The sequence below is a fragment of the Cuculus canorus genome, chromosome 1, assembly GCF_017976375.1.
Source record: "Cuculus canorus isolate bCucCan1 chromosome 1, bCucCan1.pri, whole genome shotgun sequence".
Lineage (NCBI taxonomy): Eukaryota > Metazoa > Chordata > Aves > Cuculiformes > Cuculidae > Cuculus > Cuculus canorus.
Window position 1 is genome coordinate 157002188 of NC_071401.1, and position 19784 is coordinate 157021971.

At 43.1% G+C, this 19784-nt stretch overlaps 1 protein-coding gene across 2 annotated transcripts in view; it reads left to right on the plus strand.

The window, feature by feature from the left end:
- Positions 1 to 19784, plus strand: part of GRIN2B (glutamate ionotropic receptor NMDA type subunit 2B) — a 215385-nt gene that overhangs the window by 181553 nt on the left and 14048 nt on the right. For both annotated transcript variants that reach the window (XM_009556593.2, XM_054056467.1), the window contains exons 5-9: positions 911 to 1119; positions 1442 to 1613; positions 2294 to 2447; positions 3996 to 4121; positions 7012 to 7241. In XM_009556593.2, the coding sequence (XP_009554888.1) occupies positions 911 to 1119; positions 1442 to 1613; positions 2294 to 2447; positions 3996 to 4121; positions 7012 to 7241 (891 nt within the window). The remainder of the gene's footprint in view (positions 1 to 910; positions 1120 to 1441; positions 1614 to 2293; positions 2448 to 3995; positions 4122 to 7011; positions 7242 to 19784) is intronic.

Below are 19784 nucleotides of genomic sequence, written 5' to 3' on the forward strand. Positions count from 1 at the left end.
ATCTCTGCTTAAGAAATGGAAAATGAAAAGATCTAAAATTGCAATCTATAGTTATGGAAAAATGGCAAGATTAAAAAAACCCACAAACCATAGACGCTCTTTGATTTTTATTTTTCATGTGTCAGAAACACAGAACAATTCCTTGTTTCCCACTAAAGTATGTAACCAAGTCATTGTGAAAGGATAAGAGCAGGTATTTCAATAAGGCCTTAGCAGGGGATAGCAAGAACTACTGTTAGCAAGCATCCCTCTATGTTCTTCTCCCTTTTCAGTTGCCTGTCTTTTGAAAAAAATTAGTCCTCATTAGGAATGGGCAACGTTTTTCCAGAAAGAGTTATTTCTGGACAAAATCAAGTTTGACTAAAATGAATCTGTTTGAATTTCACTAAAAACAAATGAAGACAAAATTTTGAAAAAGTTAAGAAGTTCTGTTTTGACTTTTTCAAGTGAAGTATTTAAATTTCTCTTTTTCAAAATTACGTTTGTTCCACCATTTGTATATATTTATCCTCTTTTTTAGCAGGAAACCACCATTTTCATTGTGGGTAGTAGGGTGATGTCAACATTTCAGTGTATGAAAAGTTCTGGTCCTGTTGTTTGGCTGAGAAAGTTCAAAGATATTATATCTGTTTAACCATGGTGATTGTATCCTCCCTGTCACCCACTCGGTCTCCCAGAGGGTGAGACTATCACAGAGATGAGACAACCCAGACATTTTTCTTCTTTCACTACTTCCTGCTGGTTTGAACCCACTTACTCAGAGCCTTCCCTCCAGCTGTGTCCTCATCTTACATAAGCCGTGAGCTTGAGTACTTTGAGTGGCACTTCTGCCCAGGCCTGTGGGAGCTGTAGTTGATGCAGAGGGATGGAGCTTCTAGAAATCTATCTTCTGTGGTTTGTGTCTCCACAGGTGGGGAAATGGAAGGAAAAAAAGTTGCAGATGAAGTATTATGTGTGGCCCCGCTTTGAGCTATACCCTGACTCTGAGGAACGTGAGGATGATCACCTGAGTATCGTGACCTTGGAAGAGGCACCATTCGTCATTGTGGAAAATGTGGACCCCCTAAGTGGCACCTGCATGAGGAACACGGTCCCTTGCCAAAAACGCATAGTGACTGAGTATGTACCCTGTGGTTTTTCTCCTCCTCTTGGGTTCTCCCTTCTCAGTAAAATGTAGAGAGTCTGTGGGGCCAATACCATCATACCCTGATAATCGTTTTTTAGAAGTGTCACCTCCATTTGCCCGGCCTGGCACCTATGTCCATTAATAACTAGCCCCTTTGGGTAAATCATTGTAGTGTGTTCCTTAATCCTCCAGCACAGGTAGCACAAGTGAAGTTCTCCACATTATATTGTGGGAGGGGGAGTGCATGCTCACAACAGAACGGAATTAAGTGAGTTTCCCCCAGTCTTTTAACCTATTATTGTTGTGATGGTTCAGGAACAAAACCGATGAGGAGCCAGATTACATGAAGAAATGTTGCAAGGGGTTCTGCATTGACATCCTGAAGAAAATCTCAAAGTCTGTAAAGTTCACCTATGACCTGTATTTGGTGACTAACGGCAAGCATGGGAAAAAGATCAATGGAACATGGAATGGAATGATTGGAGAGGTCAGCAGCCAAAGGAGGGCATGGTGGGCTTTATCCCTGGGCTGGGTGACATGGGTTAGATCTGGTCTCCCATCATTATTGGGTCCCTGTTTGGGGAAGGGATAGTGGTGACTGCATAGAAATGATTGGCCTGGATTGGCCTGGAATCTTTCTAGGCACTGGGTGAATTAATCTGCCCTGATACTCTGATCATGATTACCTTCCCTGTTTGACGTTTAATTATTATTCTCTATAGTGTCACAAATTTGGCCTTCACAGTCAAAGAAAGATGATAATATCCATGCACCAGAGAGGCTGCAACCTAGATTATGCTTAGATCATATAAAAGGTGCATAAAGAATGAAATAAGACTTTGCAGTTGTTAGAGGGAGGAGAAAGCAAGGACAAAAAAATGAGATAAAGACATCTTCCCAGTGGATGATATGTTTATCCTAAGACCTCTGCGGATTTATTTTTTATATACAGAACAGCTTTGAGAGGGAGATTAATGTGTATAGAATTCCTGAAAGAAGGTGTTGCAATGAAAGATTAGGAAGGACAGATGATAGAAACAATATCAGGAATGGAATTACAAGAGTAAAAGGACTGTGTGGTAAGGCAGGAAGGTGAGAAGGGGCTTGGCTGTGGTGCTTGAGAGATGCCTTGAGTCTGTGTGTGATCTTCTCCTTTTCTTCCTCCAGGTCGTCACCAAACGGGCCTATATGGCTGTGGGATCCCTCACCATTAATGAGGAGCGCTCAGAAGTGGTGGATTTCTCTGTGCCCTTCATTGAGACGGGAATCAGTGTCATGGTGTCACGTAGCAACGGAACTGTCTCACCTTCTGCCTTCCTAGGTATCATTGTAATCTAAAATTAAAATTTCACCTAGTGTTCATCAAAAATTAGGCGAAGGTTGCTTGTGATTCTTAGCCTGAAAGTCCATTTTTGGGAGTACCTGTGGGACAGGGATATAAAAATAAACTTTGATGCTTTAGTTCTAAATCCCAAGCAAGAAAAATCCAGGCAAATGAAAACAGGTACTACCTTGGAGTTCCAAGGTGTTTCTCAGCAATTGTATGCCTAAGCCTAGCAAAGAATCAGCTCACTCAGAAATGTCACCCACTTTTCAGCAAGTGGTTTCCCAGTGGCTCAACTAATAGCAAGTTCAAAGAATACAGGCCTGAAGAAAACTGATTCAAACCTTATAGCTGGTATGCCATAGTACTTAGTGATAACAATTAGCAATAAATTGTTGTACTTTGAGAGACAAAGACGGTATTAACTTGTTCCTCCCATGACAGAGCAACTGGTAGATGTTAGGAGATCTAATAGAGATTTTCAAGAACAGTTGAGCCGTCAGTTCTGTGTTGACACTGTGTCTTCCAATAAAGTGATTTTTAATGTCCTTCAGTGGTAGAAGGTGGTCAGGGAATGCAGAAAGATACTGCATTTCCACAAGACATCCATGCCTTCCTAGTGTCTACTATTTGGCTTTGTAAAATGCTTTACAATGCAGCAAACACAGTGTATGGGTTATATAATTACTGTCTGCTCTCTGCCAGCGTCCCAAGAACATTTACAAACAGAAATAACTTTATAGGGGTAAAGATTTTTTTCTAAACCTCTTTTAAATAAGAGTTTCATGACTATTCACTCTCCAGGAGCTTTTGCCTTTAGCCAAGTCCATTAATGTCGCTGGGGTATGTAAAAGCAATAGTACAGTTAACTCCAAAATTTTAATTTGCAATTTAATGAAGGTTACAGTATTGACTATAGTCTGGAGAAGTTCTAACTTTCTTTGATCTACTTTGGTCCCATCTTTATCTGCTCAGACTTGGAGAAGGAGAAAACCTGACAGAGATCAAACACTTGCAGAATATAAATACTAACATTTTCAGAATGAACCAGTGTTCCCATTGCTACAGAAGTGGGACAGCTGAAAAAAATATGCTATCATTGTGGCTGAACCTCTGAAATTTGGAGATGCTCTTTGGCTCAATAGCATCTTGCAAGTTGGATGCTTATCTGAAACTCTGCCAGTTCTGCCTTATTTTCCGCACTATCTCCAGGTGGTGCTGGAGGACTTCCTGGGTACAATCTATTATCAATGCATTTTATTTTATCAATGCATGCCATAATGGCTGCATGTAGTTCCGGATGGAGCCACGTGTCACAAATGTAACAGTAAGAAGGAATGCAGTCATTACAAAGGTAGAAACTACAATTCTCCCAATTCAAGAAGTTTTTCAGACTCTGGTCAAAGGCTTTGTTGTAACTTTTTTTTTTTTCCCCCAGCCTAGATTGCTCCACACTCTCACTGGGGTGCTCTGGAGAGCAAAGGAGGCAAGGGAGGGGTGGGTGGTGTATCAGATCTTTCACCATGGTTTTCTCTTCCTCTCCAGAGCCTTTCAGTGCTGATGTATGGGTGATGATGTTTGTGATGCTGCTTATCATCTCTGCAGTGGCCGTCTTTGTCTTTGAGTACTTCAGCCCTGTAGGCTATAATCGGTGCCTTGCTGATGGCAGAGGTAAGGGGAGTCCTTCCTTGCCATGATCTTCTCTCACTTCCAGTCTCAATGCCTTCCTTGGGTTTTTTCCCATGTCTTGAACTTAATATATGGATCTGTCCTGCACTAAGCTCTGTGTTCAGACTAAAGAGGGCAGGGAGGGAGGAGGAAAAAAGATTCTGAAGAGAGCAGTTTCGTATAATGGGTAATTTGCTTGGCTCAGGAGATGGGGCTGTGTCGCCTTTCATCTCTAAAGCATGCACCAGCTCCAGATTGTTTCTCATTGAGGGAAAATGGGTCCTGGTAGCTGTGCTGGCAGTGCCTACGGTACTGCACTCTCTTAGGCAATCAGAGGGCTCAGTGCTGTCAATACATCCTTCAGTGTTACATCTCCCCAGAGATCAAGCTGCTCTACTGGCCTCCCAGCATAATGTTATGTCCTCCAGACTCCACATCTGTCACCTGGGCATGTCCCTCCTCCACTTGGCTCTCTGGTTTGCCAAGGTCAACTGAGAAAGTGAGAAGTTTATTTTCCTGGGTGTGGATGATGGATTATTTTGCAAGGACAGCAGGAAAGATGGGAACAAGTGAATGACCCGTCTCTATTGTTCTGATCTTCAGAAGACAGACAGTAAGTTAAAGAGAGGATGGACAGCAGCCTAAGAGACAGCCTCTTTTGCCTTATTGGTGTGAAGAGAATTAACAATTCAAGTATCCTGTCATCTCCATATCTTCACCGCCTGATGAATCAGCCCTTCAAATGTCTCTGAGTTTGTTGGTCTGTTCAGAATAGTGAGAGAGGCAATAATTGGAAAATGTACTCATTTGCTCACCAGTCTAGTGCTTTCAGTGTGTTTATGCCATCAAACTTAGAAAGGAGTGAAAAAAAAAAAAGCGTTAATGAGAGCACAGGTAGAGCCACATATCCACATATATGAGGAAGTAGAAAACTCTCTTAAATTAGATCTATGGAAGGCCTTTATGGCAACTAATTGTAACTACGTGGATCTGTGGACACAAATGAACACTATTAAACCTGTGAGTCATAGTAATACAGATGTGGAACTGGAAGCAGTTTTTAGCCCAGTTGTGCAGTTATTAAGTTAGCTGAACTGCAGCTGCAAGTACCATTTTTTCTGAATAATTATGAATGGTACTTCATGATCGAGCAGATATTATCCCTGACAGATGTAATGTGAAGATGTAGAAATCTGCTGAAGAGACGGCAATGCTTGTTTGGCAATGAACACTCTGGCAAACATTACTTTGGCTGCATTTGAACTAGTCTGCGACAGTGTATTCCTGCCTCCCACACCTGCGTTTTCTTTCTACAGACACCAAAATTTTCTCTTCAGGGTCAGGTGGCCATGCCCTGATGTGGCCTGTCAATGATGTTCTGTTGTTGTTGGGGTGCTCAACATTGGAGAGCTCAAAAGGATTCTGGGTCCCTGGTTTTTATTAGAGACTCCCACTGACAATTTGCAGGCCTTGTACCTGTGTGTCTTAGTAATTACTAGGTAGAGAGAGCTATAACGCTATCACTCCAGTATGTAAAAAGTCAGGGGCTGCCAAATCATGTTTCTTATAGCAGCTTTGTCTCCCTGGCATCTAAAGGCTCCAGTTTTGCCAGGTGGTGATTCTGCTTTGAACTTGGTGCACAGTTACCAAGGTGCAAATGAGCCCCTTGCACCTTTCAGTTCTATTTAAAGTTACTTATACAGTTAGTGCTATTCCCTGCTCACAGGAGTTTGGAGACAAGTGTCAAAACTTTCTTCCCTTTTGTTCCGCTGCTGGAGACAACTTTAACCATAGGCAGCAGCGCTAGGCACTAGTCAGTCTGCCTGAACATAGGGTGTCCGTGACCAGTCAGCCATCCTAAACCATAGGATACTAACCCAAAAGGTTGCACAGCCAAGTTGGCACCATCGGAGAAGTGACAGATCCTTGAACTGTGTTCCAGGAGGCTCTCATCCTATGAGGGTCTTCTTGGTGTCTGAAGCAGGATCCTTAGAGTAATTGCATCAGCAGTCTCCCTGACAGCTCCTCTTGTGTTCAAGTTGAGCAAATTTTGGCTGGAGTTCCCACTAATGAAACAAGCATATTCCAGGTATATGAGACTGCTGGAACACAGGCAGGATTTCACAAGTTCTCAGGCCTAGTGCTTCATAAGCACACATGGCTTTTGGAGTATGAATGAGTTTCCCCACTGAAAAGTGTATAAGGGGGAAATGGCAGCTTTTAAAGTGTTAGATCTGTTCCTGGACTACCTGGGGCAGAGCTGCTGATTTTCCTGAGCTAAACTAGAGTATGTGTCTCTGTTATGTATGTACCTTAGACACACAACATGGGAGAGCGAGTTGTGTTCTCTCTGGGTTGTGTCTTCAACAGACGGGGCAACAAAATCTTCTTGCAGTGGTATTTGTAGAGGCCTGTTATTTCAGATGATGCTCATCTTTATACCTGTACAAGTATGGGGAAGGCCATGTTTTGCACAGGTGCATGCTAGGGGTTCAAGGACAACATTACAACATTATTCTTGAATAGCTAGAAACAAGGACAGAATTTTTCTGAGCAAACTCTGTTTCTGATGACAACATGAATTAAAAAAAAGTATTGGCTTTCAGAAACTCCGGTCAGATACAAAAGCAATCCTCATTTGAGGTTTCAGTGGAAATCTTTGAGACAGAATAAACACGGAAGCCTGAAGACATTTAAAAAAAAAATCATTTTTCAGGGTCACACTTTGCTGAGATGTGGCATGAACATAGGTGGGAGGGTGGCTGTGGACGTTCATCTTGTGTGGGAATAAACGCTGCTCTTAACTCTGAGGTCAAGATGTGTGTGTGAATAGAAACGCAGATCACTTACTCTGAGGTGCTCACTGTGGGATCATGTTTCTCAATCACTCTAGAGCCTGGAGGTCCCTCTTTCACCATTGGCAAAGCTATCTGGTTGCTGTGGGGGCTGGTGTTCAACAACTCTGTGCCAGTGCAGAATCCCAAGGGTACCACTAGTAAGATCATGGTGTCGGTGTGGGCCTTCTTCGCTGTCATCTTTCTGGCCAGCTACACTGCCAACCTGGCTGCCTTCATGATCCAAGAGGAATACGTGGACCAGGTGTCTGGCTTGAGTGACAAAAAGGTAATGGATCCACCCAAACTCACAAAGCAGCCTTTTCCATGGAAAAGGCTGATATACCCTCTTGTCTTTAATTTTACTGGGAGAGTGTTCATTTTATTGTCGGAGTCACATCATAGATTCAGTCCCTAGTTTCAATAGCACAATTGCTCTTTATTGGTATTCAATTTTTACATGTTTTAAGTGCTTCAAGAATGAATTAGAAACAGAACTGAACTGTGCTTGCTTGCATGTTCCCAAACCGCACCTTAATTGTCATCAAGAAATGAATTAATAGAGCTTTGAAGATGATGTGTATAATGGCTGCAACTTGTTTTTTTCAGGATGAAATAATTTGTGTGGGAATGCTGGCCATTAAGCTAGCAATGATGGTCTTTTAGTTTACTATGGGCACAAGTTCTGCCCTTGGGGGTGAATCAGTGTGGCTTTGATGATTTGTTATTGCTTGCATTTGAAGTTATACTGTCATTTTTTGAGGCCTTTGGAAGCTTATCACAAGAAATCTTTTCCTGTTCAGTGTGTGCTTCACTGCCTTGTTTACATGCACTGCATTTTGTCTTCACAGAGCATTTGCTTTTGCTTGGCTCTGCACACTGAGGATTTTGAGGAGATTGCTCATGCATGCAGGGTAGCACTGTTTGGTTCATGAGGATCTGAAGCTTTGCACACTCCTTTATTTTTGGTGTGTGGTGAGGAATTTAATATTCGGAGGCTCAGTTGCCCATGCTGAATTTGTTAATCACTTGGGCTGCCTAAGGGGTCATACCATAGTAGGACCACCAACCAGCAATAGGTTGCGCACGCTGCTGTTCGGGATGGCAGCAAAAAGAGGACTGCAAGTGTCTGTCTGCTACTGCTAGACTGGTTGTACTTACTATTTCTTGTGTCCCCCATAATAGTCTGGAAATAAATTGTTTCCAAGCCCCCTGTGTCCTTTTCAGCGGGCTGGAAATTCTGTGGTTTTTTACCTTTTGTTTTTTTTTTTCCCCTAGAATGAAATATGACACAGAATAATAGAATCTGTGCGAAAGTGCTCCTGTTATTTGTTTTAATTTCAACCTCAATTTGTTTCATGCTGTCTCCACCTTTGCAATGTGCTATGTTGAGGAGGGGGTGTGTGTGTGGATTCTTTTCTGCCAGGCAGAGGTTGTTGCGGAGACTCCTTATAAACTGTAGACTGCCTCAAACTTGAAAGGCGCTGTTCAAAACCATTCAGCCCCATTAGCATTAACGTTAGTTTGTCATCATTAGGTTTTCAACTGTCTGAGCTGAATGGATAGTTCATACCTGTGATCTATTGTTTCAGGCTGTGTCTAGGCTCATGGAGAGCCCCACACTTTCATTCTCACGTTTTTCAAGATATTTTTCATACCTGCAGAGATATGTGCATGAAATATCAATTGAAAGTGGTAGCTCCTGGAACTTCACAAAGCCTTTGGATACAGGTCTCTGGGTGTATTTTAGTTGGTTTTGCTCTAGGGCAGCCTGTGTGTATTGGATTGAAGAAATTTTCTTCTGTTTTTCTTTGCGAACATACCTGTGTTTACTTTTGCTGTCCTAACGCATAAGCACTTTGTTTCCTGGGGAAGAGGAAGGCTGCAGTACATATTCAGATCATTGCGGTATACCTCAAACATAGCTAGTGCAAGTGCAACATTTGGATAAAATTACTGTCTACCAGAGCACCTGGAATCAGAAGAAAATTAGCTGTTAAAAATTCAAGGCAACTGCCACCTCCAGAAAATTAAGACAGGTGGGAATATCTCCATCCGAAAGCTGTGAGTGAATGAGCTTGATCTACTGGGCTTATGGATTTCCGCTCTCTGGACATGCAGTGGACCCTGCAGAGTTTGAGAGCAGCCATCGAGCCATCTGTCACACTGCTTCAAAATGCCCTGGTTTGTGAGGAATTCAGTCTTCTGAATCTTCTCTTTGCATTCTTCCAAAGCTCACATACTGTTTACAATTCACTCTCCCCTGCCCACCCTGTCAATGAACTCTTTGGCCAGTATGCAGGTTGCAGCCATGTGCGGGGCAGATGGAGATGTGCTGTGCTCTTCCTCCCTTTTTCTACCTCCTTAAATTAGCCAGTTCAGACTTGCAAAGGAGGCAGTCACTGACCAGTGGCAGGTGGCCAAGAGGAATGATTCTAGCTTCCCGTCTCTTTTCTCTCCAATATGTGATCTCGTGTCCATAGCAGAGGTGATGCAGATCAACCTCTTAGTCTGCCACATCAGCTGGCAAGGGCAGCTGTATCCAGCACAAGGACTCAGCAGAGGTCCAAGCTGGTAGGGAAAGGGCTGGTTATTTTAAGGGACTTTGTTCCTACTTGCCTAGACACAAATCTGCTTGCAAATGTCTTTGTAGCATGACAGTACTTGGAGAAGGCATCCCATTGGCATTGTGCAGTAGCTAAAATGCCAGATGCAGTCACAAAATCTATTAGTGTGCTTGACTGCAGAATACTTGTCACGGTCAGGCTCACTACATCCTGCAACAGACACCATGAGAACCTCCTTGGACCCTCTTCATTGGGCCTTGCCTGTGAAGAGCTGCTCTGAGAGGTGCCTACAGCTGCTGACCTGCAGCTTCCCTAGAAAAGTGGGCTGAAACATTCCAGATGTCTAAGGACTTACATGGTGTCTTGACTGTGCCCCAGTATTTACTTCTTAATGACATGCCTAAGTGACTAAGGTCATGTCCCTGCTGTGCTGTGTGGATTCTTGAGCAGGCCAGTCTGAGCTGGGCTGGAGTGGATGTCTCTGTGCCAGAGTAGCAGTTTGGACTGATGGTGGCTGGAAGCTCCCTGTACTGAGTTTAGTGACAACTGCTGCTCTCTCTGCCCCATGTGATGCTCACCTTGCTGAGTGCCACCCCTTTGTGCTCAGCTACCCAAAACTGGTGCCAGAGCTAAGACAGGAACCCACTCACCATGGTTGTTAATTCCCCGATGTTAACCCTTGCAGCTGCTAAATAATACATTGAGCTGTGACTCTTAATGCTGGTGCAGCTGTGGGCAGTTTGAGGGAGGAGAAACCCGCTCCTCCTGAAAGACTCACTTGTTCTGTGAGTCCTACAGGCAAAGAGCTGCTCTGACAGCATCTCTCTTCCAGCCTGCTGTTCTCGTGGCGTGCTCTATCACTCTTTTCTGGCACAGTTGTCAAACCAGCACCCACCGCCTCTGGTGGTCCATCTTGTGCAGTGGAGTAGCTGGATGTGGTCTTGACAGGGGTGGAGCCATGCTCGCCAGCTCAGCTCTGTGGCCAGAGCTCTGCCGCTTGGCAGCAGTGCCAGCAAGCCCAGCTGGAGTATCCTTGCATACGCTGCTGGGCTGCATCCATCTGGGGTCCATGTAGGGGGCAGCTATGGCTCTGACCCCCTGCAAAAGCCCTGCTGGCAAGATGGCCTGTCGCAGAATACTGCAGTTGGTGCCCAGGTCTGGATTTCAACTAACTGTATATCAGGAGATATAACCCAATTTCCAATAATGGGAGAGCTTCAGACACATTAGAGAAACAAGTGCCTGCGGTATTTCAGTCTAACGAAGGCAATAAATATAGGAAAGATTATATAAAATGAGCTAATGTGTGAAATAATCTAGTTGCTATATGTAATTTCCATTTATTTACAGTAGTAATAGAATAAAAACGAATGTGGACAGTCGGCCGTGCATTTAAATAAAATAATTTAGAATGCAATAGGTTAATAATACAAAAAAATAGTATCCATGCCTATAAATTATTTGCAAATGCCAAAGAAGCTAATAAAGTATCTAAATGGTAATTTTGTAATTGACATAAAAAGGAGAGAAATGATTTCTGCCTGACTGCAAATTAATATAGGTGGCTGAAGTTTCACACATATTTGACTTATTTGCTTTTTAAGTTGTTAATGAAATGTTGAGACGAAGGGCCTATGCAGCATAGGTCAGCTCTTTTTTTCAATAGATATGATTTTTTCTCAAAAAATACATTTTGGAGTTAAAACTAGCCAATATTTTTACTGCAGAGAGTGCAAGAGCACAGGAGGAAATTCTGATATTTGCCAGAGTGGCTCATTTTTGTATACTTGAAATAAAATATTTTGTTTGATATTTCTGACATATATCTTTGACTTGTCATTTTCTAAAAGGACTACTCATGAAGTTGACCTACATTAAAAAGAAAAAAATAAAGATTTTCTTTTTTCTGTAACAGTGGAAGGAGATAGCAGGAGATAATTAGAAGACGAAACAACAGGCGTTATTTTGAAGTGAATAAAACATTTCAGGTTGATACAGAGCAAAAGTGTCACTGAAAAAAACCTTCAGAAAAGAATCTGCAGTAATAGATGCTTGCCCATGAAACTGAAAAATGAATTATTTTCCACATTATACTCTGCAGCACATTAAATGTAAATTATACAAGGATCCCAGATATGCAGAACACTTAAGCACGTGCTTAACTTTGCGCTCATGAGTGGTGACATTAAAGTCAATGGGCTATTATTCACATGGTTGAAGTTAAATGCTTTTCTGAGCTTGCAGCTTTTGTACAACAAATACCTGTTCTGGAGAAGTCTAGAAAAAATGCAGAGTGCGTATATCTGTCAGCTAGAAATTTTCCAAGGGGACAAAAAGTGAGGGTCAATCTTGTAGCTTGTAAGATCTGTAAGGGGAAGATTGTCTAACTGGATGGCTTGGAAGCAGTACAAATCTCCCATGGGATTGCACGTTTGCTATTTATGATAGTTTTGCACATTTCTGAATGTGCAAAGGAAGTTTTATGTGGTTGTGTCCAAAAGCAGAAAATATGCAGTCCTTTCAAAAGTAGTCATTGTTATTGTCAGGAGACCTTTGTGAAGGTATGGGATAGTTAGACAGATGTAAGACCATGCCACTTTCAACTCTGTCCTCTTGTGATAAAGCAGAAATTTTTAAAAAATGCTTGGAGTCCAATCACCTTACTTTACCAAAAACCAAAAAAACCCAAGGAGATGACCAAACACCCAAGCCTTACATCGTGAGGTAGAGTTGAATTTCTTTCCACAGCGCTTCTCTGGGAGAGCATCTTCCTGTAAATAACTTGAACTCTGTTCAGTCTTTTGCTTAAATCTAACCTTTATATATAAGATTAATGTTACCAATTAGCACTTATTATAACAAACATTGGTTTGTAGTGGAGATAGAAAACGCAGAGCTCTGATACTCTGAAATGTTATGCCTTAAAATCTGATGATTTCTCTACACCTCTGTAAATCATTGGTTACTACAATATGAACTATTTATAAATGCTGCTTAGTGCTGTATATATCTGTAGAATTATGTATTATGCTGAAGTCCTCATCTTAATAAATAGCTATTAAAATATCTACAGCTTATCGTATGTTAGTATAATAGATCTTCTCACTATTGACTTAAATTTATTGTGTACATAAATGATCTCAGATAATATTTTACAGTTGTAGATGGGTACATTTATTTTAGATTTAGTCATTCTGCACTCTTCAGATTGGCATGATTTTTGTGCTTTCTGAGATCTTTGGAACAAACCTCTGTGCCTGTGTTCTAAAAAGTGATTCAGTAGTTTTAAGGCTATAAATATTTAAAGTCAGTGGATTTTCAAGCATGCTTTTTCTCCCCCTGCTTCAGTCCTACTTTCTTTGCCATTCTCCCTCATTTTCTTAAGCTCAGTGCTGCGTAGTAGAGGTGAGGAGGATCTGATAAGCTTCAGCTGTGACTCACGTCTCTCAGGATTGTCTCTTTTCTGTTGATCTGGAGGGATTTAATGGCAGTAAAAACTTGTAATGGGGCTCTTCAGGATTAGTTCCAGTTAAAATGCAGTTCAGTTTGGAACTTAAGCAGGTAAGATAAAAGGGGAAGGGATACTTAGAGTCAGACCATAGACTTACTTCATCCTTACTGGAAAGGGAGAAATGCAATGCCTTGGACTTTGCTGGTAGCATGGATGGAAGTCACTGGAGGAGGGATGTCAGCTATAGAGCTGCAGCCTAGTCCTTAGCTTGCAGCTTTTGCATCACCCCCACCATGCTATCCTGGCCTTTCCCAGGCCTTGGCCACCACTGACTCTTTCTTTTCATCTTCCTTTTAATTATGTCTTGGAGATAATGCTTTGGAGGCTCTCTGCAAATTTGGTCGCTTCTGTGCTAATTGTGTGGCAGTCTGGAAAAAGCTGTCTTTGGAGAGTTACATAAGGTGGGGAGGAGTGGGGGAAGCAAAGGATTGTCCTGCTTCTCACATCAGTACAAGTCAGTGGAGAAGGAAGCAATGAATATTTTTATTTATTATTTATACGATGCCGTAAATGTACTTGGCAGTCTGCAGTCAAATAAAAGACAATAGCCCTGCCACCAGGATTTGGCAGCCTGAGAGATGAGAGCTGGCCTCCTTCATCTGAATGATCAGGGCTGAACTGCTGGTGCGGAAGGGATGAGAGGATGAAATCTACAGGATTAAAAAAAAATATAACAGCCTACCCCCTTTGCTTATGCTTAGTGACCCTGACATTTGAAGTTATATGTAGATACACATACTTGATATATATTTGGCAGGTTGTATCTTCCCAGGTATTTTTACTTCACCTGGTCGAAAGGAGTCCTGCTTCTCCCAGGCCTTCGGCTCTTCAAGGTCAAACTTCCCCTGAGTCTCAGTGGCCCAGCAGGCATGCTTGTTCCAAGTGCAATTGGTTCAGTGCACCGGGACTCACAAGGGAAGTGATAAGTGGTTCATTCCTCTGCTGTTGTCTCCTTGCATACGGGAGGCAACTTTCTTCAGAAGTCTTGTGGGGAATGAACCAGGGGGAATGGATATAAACTGGAGAGGGGCAGATTTAGACTGGACATTAGGAAGAATTTCTTCACCATGAGAGTGGTGAGACACTGGGATGTTGTGGCTGCCCCATCCCTGGAGGTGTTCAAGGCCAGGTTGGATGGGGCCTTGGGCAGCCTGATCTAGTGGGATGTCCCTGCCCATGGCAGGGGGATTGGAACTAGATGATTTTTAAGGTCCCTTCCAACCCAAACTATTCTATGATTCTATGATTCTAATGGAAAGCATTATCTCCCACATTCAGGATGGTGCTGGAATGCCCCAGCTGCCCTGCCTTGAGTGTCCTGAGTTTTGCTTTGCCTCCCTTCCTACAGAGATGCATAAAAAATTACACTAATGTGTTGACTATGCTTTTCTAATTACTTGAATGAAATTCTGGCCCCAGTGAAGTCTTTGGGAAGTTTGCCAAACTTGCGCAGGGTTTCACCCTACTGCCTAGTGGTTGGTACCAGCATACAAGGTGCTGAAGCAGATCGGCTACTATTAGAGCTCAGAAAATAAGAGGCTTTGACCTGCTTCCTCGGTAAAAATGGATGAAAATTTTAATTGCTCCCCCACCAAACTACGTCCTCTGAATTTTTCAGTGTTTCTTAATTTGTTAACCAGCTGTCTCATGTGCAAACAAAGCAGATTTCAAACTCTTCTGTACTTAGCTACCACCTCTCAAGGCCTTTTTCATCAGTTAATTTTCTCCCTCTGAATGAACATCTACACTTCTAATGATATTAACATGAGCATGCTAACCAGCATCTTTCTGCCTCGCTAATTTCTGGTTTGTACTCGCTTGGGATTATTCGGTAGGTGCGTTTTGCCCCTTTGTATTTAGCTTCCAGGGAAGCTGACTTCCCAAAGATGGAAAACATTGCATGATTTGATACTGGGGTAAACAGATGATCTCGTCTACATGAATGCAAGCAGAAGCTAAGTGCACCGTAGCTAAGATCCCATAGCCCACTTAATTGCAACAGATATGACTGTGCTCATCTGATACCGCAACTACTAATTTTAGGGCTATGCAAGGAGCTTTCATCTTTGGCTGGTGAAGCTCAGTGATTCCACTATGGATGTTATTCTCTGGTCAAGCTTGAGGAACACCTAGTTGTGTGACTGACTGGAAGCCTATAGCCTGCCAAATGTGTCCTGAGGAAGTTTTAAAACCTTAGTGTTACCTTTTGTGTGGAAAAGCTGCAGAGTCTGTGTAATGTTCACATACTTGGAAGACCCAGAAGACATCTGGTTTTTTGGACTCCATCTGCACGTCTGATGGTCTGATCCCAGAGTGGCTGCAGAGGCCCAGTGTATCTGCAATGCCTGGGTCAGCAGACAGGTACTGTGGCCCCAGCATGCATATGTTGGTCTGGCTATGGAAGATGTGGGACCCTTGGAAAGCCATCTATCTGGGGTGACACTGCGCTGCCCAAGGTTTGCAGTTTTCTGCTCTGTGCAGAAGTGGCACCGAGCAGGTCTGCACATAGCAATCCAGCTTGCAAAAACGCTGCACAATTCTGTTGTGTGCAATGCTCTGGCAATAACTGAATGTGATGGTGGCTTCTTCCACCAATTGGATCTCTGCTTTCATTTCGGTTGTTGTACAAGGACAACTATTTTTAAAGTAGCTATATTTGAACTCCTTTATTTTGTTTTCATCTACCCCCTTTCACCTCTACATTGTCGCTGGGTTGCTCTGTTTCCTTCCCTGACCCACACATGTCCCTGTTTTACCACCAGATATTCATAGGTATTTTTCTTCTTGTTTGTGGGTCTGACCCACCTTACATCTTCCTTTAAAAGTGACTTTAATTTAATTCTTTGCCAGCTTTGCTGCAGTCAGCTGCACTAACTGATAACTCCTTTCTCAGACTTATCTAGAGGAATTCATGGGTGAAAGCACTATGCAAAGCAAGACCAGAGAATTTGAAACATCACTGGGTATTGAATAATAAGATGAACCACAAAGTCGAAGTCTGAGGGAGCATAAGGTATTCTTATGTCCTCCCAAAACTGACTTATATTGGATTTGATGTTGTTCATTCCTTTTTTTACTTTGTTTTGTTTATAAATCAAAGTGCGTATTGTTTGCCTGGTGAAGACAAGGAAGTGGGGTTTTGCACTTCATTCTCAGGGCTGAGTTCTGTGGCTGGGCCCAACAATCAGCAAGAGTTGATGTGGTGACTGGATTCTGAGCTGTGAGGAGTTCCAGCTGCTGCTGAGTAGGTGGAGGGTGATATAGTGAGGAAATGCAGAAGAGAGGAAATCAGACATAGGGTAAAAGGAGGATCTGAAAACTTGTAGGCACTTGGAAATGGCTGTGGTGTCAAAACTAGATGACTGTGCAGAAGGGGGAGGGGTGCTTTAGGAATGAAGCTTGAGAAGTATTTGTACAAGAGATTAATGAGCAATAGAGGAATGAACAGCATTCTCTCTTTAGTCTGCTGTCCTCACAGGTTATCATACCAGTACTATGATTTAGATTTGTGGCATGATTTTCTGCCTATGCTGTTGGGCTGGCTCACTCCTAGCTGGGATGCTGTCATAGCAATGTAAAAGTGCCCTGCACCAACATACCAACAGAGCACATTCTACTCTGGGACTCCGTAGAGCAATTCCTCTACCAAGACTCATGATGGAGCACAGTTGTATGGATGTGCCTGTGTTCACAGTCAACATGGATAAAAAGAATACAATGAAATCCCTGAAGACGGTGCTGGCAGTGATGATTGACATTCCAGAAACAAACTGGTCACGACCTGAATGCAAATTGGGACAGAGTTACAGCATTGAAGAACTTGCAAGCTGCAGATGACAAGAGTGAAGGACAGAGGGGAAAGGATGTAACATAGAAAGGCACTGAGGAGAGTGATAATGAACATTAACTCTGACTAGCAATACTTTTATTGTCTTGCAGTGAGCTTTTTTAGTGTAATGTTCTCTCAGCATCCTGAGGTCCTGATCAGATTGTTCTTGGTAGAGTGGACATGGAGAACATTTCTGCCGATCAAAGGTAAGTCAGGGGAAGACCTATTGAATACAGCTGAAGGACAGCAGCAAGAATGGTTGGAGGTCTAAATAGTACAGCTTGCAAAGTGAGAATGAGGAAACTGGGCCTCTTTAGCACCAGTGCAAGAACATGGACAAGAAACAGCTCAACGGTCTTCAAAAACATAAAATGCATCTTCAAAGAAGAAGAGACTAATCTGATTCCCTGTCCGTAGTGATGATAACAGAAAATATTGTAGTTGGACTGCGGCAGGGAGGCTTTGGTTCAGACACTGAAGAAGTTTCCAATCAAAAGCCCTGATGCAAGTTGTCCAGAAAGTGGAGGAATCTCCAACACCAACCATCTTCCACAGCAGTCTGCATGAAGAGCTGTCAGGAATGGTCATTTCTAGGAAAGACCATCAGGACAGAGAGGGACAGACCAAACATCTTCTCAGGGCCACAGGGTTTGTTATTCTATGGCACTGTTAATGTTGCAGCTTGGGGGCAAAATTGACATATTTTGGGGGTATGAAAAAGACAATCCTCCTCTCGTTTAGTCATCCATTAACTGTGAAGGAGTTCATTTCCTGGCTGAAGTGCAGGATACCAAAGCAGGCCAGATAGGGCAAGACATGTTAGCGTGGGCTTGCGTAGTCTATCAAGATTTGAGTGTAGGCATAGAGTTACCTCAGAGTTTGACCTAAAAACCACTGACCTACCCTTTAATTTTTCACAAGTTCTGGATGAAGCCTCTGTGCAAGTAGCCTGACTGGATTCTCAAACAATGAAGAAAGGGGCGAACAGAAAGCAGTAACATGCAGCTGAACCACAGCAAGAGGGAACAATCAAGGATGTTTGGGCAGTGCTGAGATCTTACGCACTCAAGCATGGACTTTTCTTGTCTGATGTTACTAAACCTTACATTGCAAGTTACTAACAAATATTGTCTTTTTTTAAGAGATATTTGGCCTGGGCCACAACATGTATCTGCTGGTTATACAGGTGCCAAAAGAGCAAGCAGAGTGCTGCTTATAGGTGCCTGCACAAAAGATTGTGAGTGATGCCCTGATGGGCAAGTTCAAGGGAGTGGTGGGCTCTTTGGGCTCTCTTCTACCCACAGTGGCTGGCTTCCTGTGCTTTTGGTGGGAGAACCTGAGAGATGAGTGGTCTAGTGACTAGATTCATTTGTGCAAATGTAGATGTCAAGAGCCAATTTAAGTGCACCAGAGTATCCAAAATACCTTCAGGTGGCTGGCAAATCTCTCATACAGGGGCTATGAGAGACCTGCTCCCAAGGTGAAATTTCCCTGGGCATCTCCATTTGACATTCAACACTTGGGCAAATGAACTGAATTTAGAGTACCTAACATCTGCTGAAGCTCTTTTGGACTTGCAGCTAACAGAGGAGCTGAACCTGGTGACCTCATTTTGGTGAACCTGAGCTATGGAGCTTCCTATGGAAGAAAATTTAAACTGCAGGTCTGGGCCTTACAAAGTAAAAGGAGCCCTCCCAGAGAAGCTGTGTAAGGTTAAGGCATTACATATGCACATGCACACACACTCACATCAAGTTTTGCCAGCTAATTATGTTATCCAGCAGGGATTATTTTTTTTCAAAGCAGTATAAAAGTAGATTGACTGATATAAAAGAGCGTTTTTGTTGTGAGAGCTTGCTGAGTTTGAGTAACTGCTTTCAATGCTATTGGCAAACACTTTACAGTATAAACAGGGCCTACGTCAGGCAGATAAATAAGTGCAGATGTGCTTTTCTGTAGGAATCATTTGGTGATAGACAATATATTGAAAAAAAATTCTCATCAAATTAATTGTGGCCAATTAGATATAACCCCTTCCCCTCATCCCTGAATCCCTTCCAATCACAGCTGCCTGAATGGGAAGAGCTCCTATCACCTGTTTCATTATGCAGATTGATAGTCGAACATCTGAGAACAATGCGGCTTTCTGCACGGCATGGTTCCAAATTGCTAATGAAACTGCTCTGCCAGGCAAGTCACTTAAACCTGCTCTAGCTGCTGCTGCCGACAGCTCTCATGGCAAGTTACAGTGGGGGAGCAGAAAAGGGGCTCTCCACTCTGAATGTGCTAATAGCCCCCAGCCTGTGTGTTTATCGCTCTCCAGAGCAGGAATATTTCTGCTCTCTGACTCTGAGAGGTTACTTTCCCAAAGCCGTGGTCTGATTTGGACTTAATGCTTCTTGATTTCAATTTGTGGAGTGAGGGGTTGAAGAGAAAGGAAGCCAGTGGGCTCTGAGCACAGGTTTCTCACATCCCAAAACCACCCCAGCTCTTCAGGTGTGCTGCGTGTCTGCTTCCCATCCCACCCTTCACATCTGATGTGAAGCCAGCTCTGTAAGGGATTTTCTACCATATGAGAGAAAGTGTAACATCACCTTGGGTGCAAGGGGAGCATCTCGTGACTGAGGCCCCATGGTGAGTGAACGGGAGGCTGCAGGTGGAGTACAACTTCATCTGGGGCTCTTTGGGCGTGGGACTGCAGCTGAGCCCTGAGGACTGCCTCCCAGGCAGTCACCCCTCAAGGCAAGTAGACCGGAGCAGCAGGATAAGGTTTCTGCTGCTGGGAAGTGTGAGGTGTAGACCCTGTACAGCCCTGTTTGCTGCTCCCTGTGACTCTCTGCAGCTGGATTTGCTCAGTAACCAGTGCAGTTGCTTATCTTCCCCTCCCCTATTATCACTATACATTTTTGCCAGAGCCTCACGTTT